Source organism: Parambassis ranga, chromosome 1 (genome assembly GCF_900634625.1).
Source record: "Parambassis ranga chromosome 1, fParRan2.1, whole genome shotgun sequence".
In the NCBI taxonomy this organism is placed as follows: domain Eukaryota; kingdom Metazoa; phylum Chordata; class Actinopteri; family Ambassidae; genus Parambassis; species Parambassis ranga.
In genome coordinates, this window is record NC_041022.1 from 19,384,609 (window position 1) to 19,395,725 (window position 11,117).

Genomic DNA, 11,117 nt, shown 5'->3' on the forward strand with positions numbered 1-11,117 from the left:
ATTTCAAATGGACAGCTTGGGTTGATAAGGAGAAGGGATATTTAAGCTAGTGCTACTGGCTATTAAAATGTGCTATAGAGCAATTTCAGCATCATTTGCAAATATAACATCACAATTAATCATCCACTGCTGTTTCTGTGTATCTGCTGACTCTGTTTCTTTGTTTCAGCACACATGATGAGGCGTTAAGAATATCTGTCAGCTGACTGCAGGAGCAGAGCTGCCCATGTTGTCAGGAACATCCCTAAACTTGGTAAGTTTGAATGTGGTGTGGGCAACACACCTATGGGATATGATCAATGGTTACAGAGCCCCTACTTATCTATGTATAGTATCTCACAAAAGTGAGTACAACCCTCACATTTCAGTGACCATTTTATATCTTATACTTATTTATTCAATTTTATTAGCAAACCCATGTGTCTGATTCATCATGTTCATGATTTTGCCTGCTTGACTGGATCGCATAAATGTGTGTATCATAAATTAGAGCTGTTTAATTTGGTGGTTTAAGTACAATTCTCTTAATACTGGCCACTGGGTGTTCAACATGGCACCTCACGGAAAAGAGCTCTCTGAGAATGTGAGAAATAGAATTGTTGCTCTCTATGAAGATGGAGCCTAGGCTATAAAAAAGATTGGTAACATCCTAAAACTGAGCTACAGCCTGGTGGCCAACATCATACCATCATACTGTCCTTCCAAGACGGGTTCCACTCAGAGCAGACCTCGCCAGGGTCAACTAAAGAAGTCGAGTCCTTGATCTTTGCGTCATATCCAGACGTTGGCTTAAAAAGCAGTGAGTGCTGCCAGCATTGCTGCAGAGGTTGAAGAAGCAGGAGGTCAGCCTGTCAGTGCTCAGACCATACGCCGCACGCCACATCAAGTCAGCCTTCATGGCCCTGGTCCCAGAAGGAGGCTTCTTCTGAAGCTGGCTCACAGTCACAACAAAGCTTGCAGTCCAAGAGCATGGAATACTGGAACCATGTCCTGTAGTCTAATGAGACTAAGATAAACTTGTTGGGCTCAGATGGTGTCCAGCATGTGTGGCAGCACCCTTTAGAGATAATTGTGTCTTGCCTACAGTCAAGTGTGACGGTGGGAAAGTCATGATGCACAAGTGCTGCCAGCTGTGGGGAGCATTGAGGGAAACATGAATTCCAACATGTAATCTGACATTCTGAAGCAGAACTTGATCCCTTCCTTTTCAGGAAACTGGGTTTTCCGACATGACCCTAAACACACCTTTAAGATGACAACTACTGTGCGGAGGAAGCTGCAGGTGATAGAGTGACCAGGTCTGTCTCCAGATAACTGTCTTCACACAAAATATGGGAAACAATTTGGACATGTTCACTGTAAGGTGTACTCACATGTTGCCAGCTATTGTGTGTAGTGTTGAGTTGGTTTCAGACAGTACTACAAGCTGTACACTGACTATACTCTAAGCTATATCCAACATTGTTCCTTAAAAAGATATAATAAAATGGTTGCTGAAATGTTAAGTGTGTACTCACTTTTGTGAGATAGCACAACTTGAGTGTAAGTGTGTAAAACTAGTTGTCAGTGTACAACGCACTCTGATTGTTACATGCAGAGATTAAAATTCAAAGTGTATGCGTTGTCTCTGCACAATGAAGGGATTTTCTGAGCCTTTATTTAGCACAGCCATATATTTGAGTGATAATTAATCCAGGTTAAAACAATTCTAAAATGCATGTTACTGGACTTCAGTTATACCTTTTGGTGACTAAACACTTCAGCCACAAGGTGGCACTAAACAGCTTTAGTTGCAAAAAAAACAAAACATTAGAGCCCAGTGAGTGGGCTAAATGTATGATGAAGGATGGATGTCCATGCTTGCTGTGCTCACTGTTGACAGTATGCTATCTTTAACATAAGACAATCATTAGTTACATGTGTATATATTGCTGATTTCCACCATGCAACCTGCTTTAAATGGTCAGCAAATGGATAGATCATCACAGTCAACAAACCAAACACAACAATTAACATTTGTATAACATAGAGCAACATCCTTACATTTAAAGCAACACCAAGTTGACAAAATAACCAAGTAAAACCACTGCTAAGATCTGCAGAAATATCACTGTACTGCAGACTGCAGGGAAGCACAGATGTAAATAATAAAAGCAATAATGTATGATGTTGTGACTCACATTGTCACAATCAATATCATCTTATAGTCACTGTGCTTCTCTAAAACAACACATCATACCATCTCATTTGTTTCCTCCTTCGTCTCCACTCCTGCCTTTCTCCTTCCACTCATATTATATCGTATCATATTTTTGGCAGACTCTACCATGTGTTTTCTTTTACACACAAGTGGGAGTATTATTGTATTAATGTGAGCACAGTGGAAATTCCCATTTATTTAGAGAGTATCATATATCGCTGCTTATCTTCAGGTTTGTATTTATAAAGTCTTCTTTCACTCATTTAGTGTAGGTACCCAAGTAGCTGTGTCTACAGTTTTGCCACTGTTTGACTTGGATTATTGATACATGTGTCTGTTACATCTTTGAACATTCATCTTCAAACCCTATTGCTGCCTTCACTTGTTACTATGGCAACGCGCAGAGATCCTGCAATGAAAAAGCATGTTCATTCGTCAGTCCATTCGTGTGAGTCCATATCCGAACACACACGTAAAGTTAAGCACACGTGATGATTGACTGAGGAGGAGGAGAGTTTTGTTTCCTCTGCACAAGGACAGTGAAAGTAGAGTAGGTCACCTCCCTCCCTCTCCACATCGCCTTGCCTAGTCTTGTACAGTTTTGGCTCTGTGAAGTCTCAGGGGACAAGGATGCGGGCTCTTTCTTCTGTCTCCCACTCCCACACACACCAGCATTAGCAGAATCATGACAAAACATTTTCTTATCAGAACAAGATGGTTGCCACCGGGAAGGTAACACAGACTATTTTCTATCCAGGTATAAAGAGAAGAAACACTGCATGTGTTTTTAGAGTGCACAGATTGACCAGGATATATCTTTGAAATAACACATTGTTTTGTTAGTTCTGCTGTGAGACCCAAATATAATTTTGCATGTGCAATCCGGATCAGGCACATGCACAATGACACCTCAGTCACACTTGTGTGTATGATATCTCAGTGAGGTGTTTCTAGTCCTGAATCTGTATCAGTCTATATGTTTATGCCGAAAGTGATGCACACAGACTGTCTACATCTCTTCAGCATGTGACAAACATTTGTCTATTCACCTTTGAATGTGCAAATACTAGATTCACGTGTCGGATATGTCGTCTGCATTGCTGCACGTAGCATCGCCATATTTCCTCAAATAAACTTGCACTCAACTCATTCCAACAGGGAGAGTTTAAGCAAATACTGTGTTGTCTGAGGAAATATGGTGCAACTTATCCTGAAGAAGAACATGACAAAAAAAATAAGTGAAATTCATGTGTCAAATACAGTTTATTCACTCAAACCACAAACATGACACTGCCATCCATCACAACTTCATTATAAATTCAGGTCCATTGTTAAAACTTTATTGGTGTCTTATCTGACCTTCAGTTCAGATGTAAGTTTATGAATAAGAAAAGAGGGAATGCTCTATGGAAGGCACAACCACAATGATAAGCAGACTCTTCTGTTGTCTTTACACACCCGCAGCAGCATCCACTCTAAGGCAGACAAACATGTGCTTTTAGCTTCGTTCAAATAGACATTTTTACTGTGCAAATCTTTTTGTCACTGGAATTTCACAGTTACTATAAACGTATTTGTGACAGCATATTAGTATTAATGTGCATTTCAGTCTTTTGCATGTGCTAAGTAGGCCACCTCGCTGTCATAACTTAACAGACGTGAAAATGGATGAATTTCAGAGCTCATTTGCATCACTTTCATTTGCTTCTTTACATCTGTATACTCATCAGAAAAAAACACTGAGAACTGAGTGGATCTAAAATCTTCTTTAAGATGCACCCTTATAGAGATTTTGCAAATTTGAGTCAGATCTGCCAGCCATGCCTCCTTTCTGTGTTTCCATGGTTACTGTGTTTTAAATCATTCAGCGATAAAGCAAGCATTATTTACAGCAGAGACATGTAAATCTGTAACATACGTACATCCCTTTTTTTCTGATGTGCCTTATCCCTCATAGTTTGACAGGGACAGGAGATGAAAGCAGTGTGAGAGCCAACAGGACGTTAAACATGGAGAAGGTTAGATATTGTGAGTACTGAATTATAGCGTTCTACAAGTTACACCAGTAGTTACCACAGAGAGAGGCACACCTAATAAACAGTACCAGTAACCAGGCTTGTGTGAATCTGACTGAAAAGTGAGACAAATAATGTGAAACCACACTACAATGCATTCATTAAACAACAAATCATTGTAAACCCACATCTCCAGTAAAAAGCCCAGTAGGAAGAGATAATGACTGAAAAAGAAACACACACCTGCAGTGCTTTGGTGCCATGACTTCCAGTTTATCAGCTTCAATTCAGCCTTCCAAACAACAACAACACGCACACAGGCAGGCACACGTATGCAAAGGAAAACAGCTACCTACAGTTATCTACCAATAGTTTGAAGCATTGTGTTGGACAGTGGAGAAGTCTGGCTGTGCTTTCTCAGTATTCCCAGAGGGTGGCGTTGTCCAGGGTGTCTGCGCTGGCCTTCAGCCCTCCGGCGTGGTCTCCTTTAAGGTACTTCCCCCCCTGCAGGCGGATGGCCATCTTGTTCAGGTCACAAAACTCAAGCAGGAACTGGACAGGTGAGGAGCTGCTGCACACAACTGCTGTGTCATCTCCAACACACCAGTACTTCCCCTGGGAGTCTGGACAAACAACACACTTAATGAGGTGGGCTCACTAACAGTATGGACTGAGCTTACTACATTTAAAATGCAGAGTGTTTATCCTTAGATTTAGGGTGTTTGTTATTGGACAAAATCGCCATTTCATTATGAAGATAAAGAACTGTGCATTACCTCTACACACCACCATCAAAGTGTTCAGGCCTAAGTAGGTGATTACTGACCCACATAACCATAATGTTCCCATTAAAAGCTTTAAATATTGACTTTTTCTGGAGCAGAGTGGAGTTAAACAGGGTTGTGTTGAGCACTACTTTTAAACAGCCAAAATATTAACTCATTACATTCATCAGCAGCTCAGATCAAACCCACAGGTCGAAACATAGGGACATTGCATTGAAGAACCTGAATCTAATAAAATCCACCACTGAGACAGAATATGTCATTTAAATAAATGTATTCACTGTTCTACTCACTGAGCTTTGCTTTGGGTAATTAGTTGGACGTATTGTGAGTATAAATGCATCCCTCACCCTCACCCACCTTTAAGGGAATAAGCACCGTTATGGAACTCTAGCTGGAAAACATCATAGGATGCTCGGTTTGAGTCCAGGGTTGCCATCCCGGCCTTACGAGCCCCGATGAATCCATGCTCCCCACGCAGGACAATGAGTGGACGGTTAATCAGCTTCATCAGAAACTGTTCAGCCTCTCCTAAAGAAACAGGCAAACACGTCAAGACCTCATTTTAGAGTTTATCTATATAATTTTAATTTCATTTATACATGGAAAACATCTTGACAGACCTGCATCAACAGTAGCAGCCAGCTGTCCGTTCTTCTTTGCAGTCACATACTTGCCATTGGCTGCACGAACACACACGCGTCCATCGTGCCATTCCAACTCAAATTGAGTGTTGGCAGACCTGAATACACCCACACAAAACAGAACTCACTTACCAAATGCAAAGTATAGCTATGCAAGAATTAAACTGTGACATATAATCAGATATGTGCGTGAGTGTTTCTGCGTTACTTGGTGGAAGCAGTGCACTGCAGTCCGCCAGTTGCTGTCAGCGTCCAGTATTTCCCAGCAGCAGTCCTGAAGGCACACTTCCTGTCCTCGCGGCTCATCTCCAACTGAAATACTTCCTGGTCCCCTTCCTCGTCCTGATTGGCTGACAGGTCCATGCCTGGAAAAGTGGGGCAGTCTGCTGTCAGATTTCATTTGTCTCTGGAGGTCTGAAGCTCTGCCGATGAAGTTCCACTGATAGATTCTTAAAGCAACAGGACGTCCTGATCTCTCTGGACCCAGCTGTTAAAAGGTGTGGCCCCACAGATTTGCACCCATGCAGAGTGCATGCCAATGCTAACATGGCTGCAGGAGGAGCAGCAGAAGAGTATGGAGGCAAACATCCCACATGATAAAACTTGTTCACTTATGATGGAACTGAACAGAACTGCAAAAAATGTGCATCGCCTTCATACGACACTGCATGTTTAATGGTTAACACGATACTGACATACAGTATGATATTATTAGTCAGGCTGCTGACACATGCATATAATATAGAGCAACATTCAAATTAGATAGATTAGTGTGTTTGAATTTGTGGTTTATGTGTGTTACAATTTCAGGAAGCTGCCAATCTTCACACAGCTGACCAGCCTTTTGCCCTATATGCCACACATACAGAATGACTGGTGGTTCTTTACAATGAAAGAACACTGGGATATAGTGCAAGGACCAGGCTCCTGGCCTTTGTGGAACGGCACATGCATTACAGTCTTTTAATTATAGCAATTCAGACCACAGGTACAAGTCATTTGCTGCCCTGACCTAATTCACACAAACTGATGATCTTTCTTCTTCCACAATCCATCTCCCCTGGAATGCTCTCCTTCTCTGTCACACAACACATTATTGCATATTGACTGCTTGCATAAACTACTTTTAATGATTGGTCCCATGTGCATGGCAGCACACAGTGAGACTGAGACTGAAAGGCGACAAGACAAAGAGGTTGTGTGTGTGTGTGCCACAAGGATCCAGATTCAGTCTGAGTCACACCACTCTCATTCTGTGGCCTGTTTTCTCTGTGTCTCCTCCTTTTTTATATACCCTTTGTCTCCACAACAAAACTGCTCTCTTTTTCTGTCTATTCTGAGATAAAGAATGATGGATCACTGTACACTGAAGCTGACCCTGGACCAGCAACCACAATGCAGGGGTAGAGTTACTGCAGAAAAATGTTCAGCTAAGAAGAGACCGGCCAAAGGAGCAGAGGGGGAGGGGGGGAGGAGAAAGTGAGAGCATGATAATGAAAAACACATGGTGTGTGGAAAATGAAGTAACAGAATTCTGTCCTACTTTCTTTCTTTCTTTCTCGCACAGGCCAAGCTCATGCAACAGCTGTCCCTGCCGTGTGCTCAGTTATGCAGTGACTATCAGCAGAATGCTGAAGTGAGATTTTTCCCCCCACGCTGGCTGTGTGTAGCTGCAGAGGCTCACCTTGCCGCGTGGAGACATTTCTCTCGTTGCCTGCAGTCAGCACGACTTGCGCGTGGCTGCGCTCCAGGCCGAACAGTTCATCCTTCCCCGCCCGGGCGCTCTTCCCAGACTTCATTGTGCCGGTGGGGCCCACAGGCGCCAGGTAGCGGCCGTTGCAGTCGCGGAATGCCACTTTTCCAGAGCGGAACTCCAGCATGTAGCCGGTGTCCTTGTCGGTTTTGGTAGAGAGGCTGCCGTCATTGCGAAGGAAGCGGTTGTCAAAGGTCTCGAGGTGGTAGCGCTGATCACGGTAGACCAGTGTCACAAGGGAGTCGACCCCCCAGGGGACATCCCGGTCTATTGACACCTCCTGCCGCTCCCCCTGTGCGCTCAGGTGGGCGAAGCGTTTGCGCGCAAAGCTGTAGAGGTTGACCTGCGGGTGCACAGCCAGGTGCACACTCCATCTTTCCGCTGGCGAGGCGGTTTGCGCAAAGCAGGTGATCCGGTCCTCACTTCCACCGAGGAACCGACCGTGGGGCTCGGACTGCAGTGACCACCGCCCGTCCTCGTGCACTGTTATGACGAAGCGGCAGTCCTTGCCGCGTGTCTCGCTGTCCGCGGTAACGTTGCCGTCTTTGTCCGTGGCGAGGTAGCGGCCCAGGTGGGAGAGGAGGAACACGGCGCTGCCGTCCTCCCCAGTCTGCTCCAGGGTCCAAGTCTGCTTTTTCTTCAGACTGCTGGCCGAGGCGTTGATTTTAAAGCCGAACGTCTCCGCGGTCAGATACTTCCCATCGCCGTTGATGAGCCCCAGAGGGATCCTCAGCAGGTCCCCGTCAGCACCGTTTGAGGACATGATTGCAGTGTCACAAGAAGAGAAAAGAAAAGAGGTGCTGAGCTTGTTAAGAGACAGACAGAGAGAGAGAGAGAGAGAGAGAGAGGGAGGATGTCTGAGGGAGGGACAGAGGGAGAGAGTCAGCCCCGTGCTGACTGATGAATGGTGATGATGAGTGTCCCCTGGCTGAAAATCCAAACTGCCTCACTGAAGCTGCAGGAGTTGCAGATCTGGGAGTTTTTTCTCTAACAGCAGTACACGCCCCAGATTCAGGCAGAGGAGCTGAAGGGAGCTGACTGCAATTTTGGCAAACCACCCCACCCCAGCCCAGCTCTGCTCTGCTCTACTATCCACTGTTCACCTACACACAGTTACCATCCACACTATCACTCCCACTCACTCTTCCCTCTAATGATTTGCTCACACATAGTTCCACATGGATAGAGCCATTCACAGACATACAAAACAGTTTTGTTTGCAGGGTTGCGACTGTGTGGGGTTTTCCTGTTGGGTCTCACTTTTGGATGAGGCCCTCTGAATGAAATGTTACTGTAATAGTACTGCAAATGATATGATAGACACTGTGTCCAAGAGGTCCAACATGACTGTTCACTCACACACAAAGCCTGGTCTGTATGGTGAACAGCTTTATGAAAGAGAGGGCCTTTTATCACACACCCACACACACACACACACCTGTGTGCTGTTTTAATTGAATTGTCCAGGTGACATTGGTCATATGTGCTGTAGGGTGAGGGGTTATGTCTGTTGTAAGCCCCCTCCCCACCACCCCACCTCCCTTTCACAAAAACTATGAGCAGCATTGCAGGAAATAACAATGAGTTGGAGTAAAATCAGAGGCACCCACAGCAAAAAATAAAAACAAGTGTGGTAGTCATTTCCTCACCATTTTCCTATCTTTGTGATCCACTCATTTTCCATCCTCTGTCTGGTCAGCCCTGCCTCACTCTTCCCTCCTGCTCCCCAGAGCTCTGCCACTGCTGCTGGCTGCACATTCACTTTTATTTTTACTGGAAAGACTGGACAGTTAACGGGCCCATGTTTCCTCACACCTATTACAATAATATTAGAAGGAGACAATTCATCCAGTTAGGGTATTTAAGGGAGTATATGTCTGCTGTGACAGTGTTCGGTTTAAGATTAGATTATGGTAATTGTGTTGTTATGTAATAAGAGTCCTTTATGCAACTAAGTTGTCTAATTCAAAGCTATGTCAGTGACGTGCACACAGTAACAGTTCCCTCCACTTTAGATGGTCTGTGTAGAACTGGAATAACTGACACTTGCATATTATTTGAGGAAACTCGACACACTCCTGTTTTCTGTTAGTGAATGTTCACACACAGGTCACAGTATGCACATTTGCGTTTGCAACTTCATGTTTTCATCAGCTTGTGTCAACATTCATGCAAATTACTGTCCTGTAAACCTGAACACATGGTATATATACCCATATATATATATGGGTTAAAGAATAACTAAATCTGCATTTTTAGTTGCAGGCCTATGCATGTATGCTGCCATGTGCTGCCGGGGATGGGATTGGATCTACAGAACAAAGTGTACAAAGTTTGATTGCTGCAGCTGAAGCATTGCTTTGAACGCTGACATGAAGGATTGCTCTGAATTGCTGGAGAATCTGCAATCTGAATTTAATTTGCTGAAACATGTTTAAGAATTTAAAAAGATGAAGCTCTTATTTTGAAGGAGGCTCAGCAGACTGAGTTCATCGATAACACAATTCACCATGGCAACAGACTGAAACAGAGCCCACTTTTAATTTAAATCGCAGTCAGACCCCACGGTCAGACTGAGTGACCAGAGGTCTGTCCTGCATAATGTTCATAAAAATACTGACTGTATTTTCTTAAACCAGTTTAGCGGAGCTTTAAACACACCGATGTACAATAGACTACAATCCGGCTAATTTAGCGGCTATGCTAGCATAGCCGGCTAATTTAGCGGCTATGCTAGCATACGCAAATGACATCAAAGGCTCCTACAGATGCGTATGTACGTGGTAGAAGGGGGCGGGGCTAAATGTCGTCATCAAAGGATCTTTACTGAGTCAACATCAAAGGCTCAGTAAGCCATAAAGCGCTGCAGCATAGTTCAAGTGTACACACACCAGAGCGACACATCTTGAAGACTCTTGGAGCATTGTGATTCCAGCGCTCAGGATTATTTACCAGACATTCTTCACCTACTAAAGAAATGTTCAGGAGCAGAGTGATTCCAGCCTTCAGCATCACTCACAGGAACAGTTCTTCACCTGTGACCCTAACCCAGGAACAAATGGGAAGGGACAACTGGTTTAGCAGGACTCTGCAGCGCTTCATGGCTGCTCTAAGCCCACCACAGGAAGAGAAGGAGTGCAAGGAGAGAGAGAAGCGGGAGAAGAAGAAGCATAAGGAGGCAGCAAAAAAAGCAAAGAAGGAACAGAAGCGTCCTTCTAGATATGAGGAGCTGGCCTCTGAACTTTGCTTCCTGCAAAGCCAGCTGGACACTGCTAAAGAGACTGTCCTGGAAGCAACCAGCCTGCTGACCAGTCTGGCAGAGGAGAAGACCTTCTTGGAAAACAGGCTGACACAAGAGAGGGAGGCAAAGGATAAGTGCCTCCTTCAACAGCAAGAAGAGCTGCAACTCCTCAGAGCCACTCACGGTCAGATCCACACAGAACTGGCGGAGCAGAGGAGCCTTGTCCAACAACTTAGTGCTGAAAATGAAGCGCTGAGGCAGCTCACAGCACCGCTCAGACAGAAGGAGGAAGCTGGACTCCTCCCAGACGAGTCCTGTGTGAAGATGCTGAAGAAGTATATAAGGCTGAAGAAACAACTGAGACAGAAGGAGGCAGCCAACAATAAAGAAGAGGACGCAAACGCTGAACTCTTCACAGAGAAGACCTATATGGAGTTGTTGAAAAGGGCTAAGAGGCAGCAGAAAGGACAGAGAGAGCA

At 44.5% G+C, this 11,117-nt stretch overlaps 1 protein-coding gene across 1 annotated transcript; it reads right to left on the bottom strand.

The window, feature by feature from the left end:
• Positions 1–3,505: 3,505 nt before the first annotated feature.
• On the bottom strand, positions 3,506–8,320 carry LOC114435549 (fascin-like). The gene is made up of 5 exons (XM_028405287.1): positions 7,329–8,320; positions 5,853–6,009; positions 5,624–5,742; positions 5,361–5,531; positions 3,506–4,838 (listed from the first exon to the last, which is right to left on the bottom strand). The coding sequence occupies exons 1-5, from the start codon at positions 8,158–8,160 to the stop codon at positions 4,633–4,635; spliced, it is 1,485 nt and encodes a 494-aa protein (XP_028261088.1). The 5' UTR covers positions 8,161–8,320; the 3' UTR covers positions 3,506–4,632.
• Positions 8,321–11,117: the final 2,797 nt, after the last annotated feature.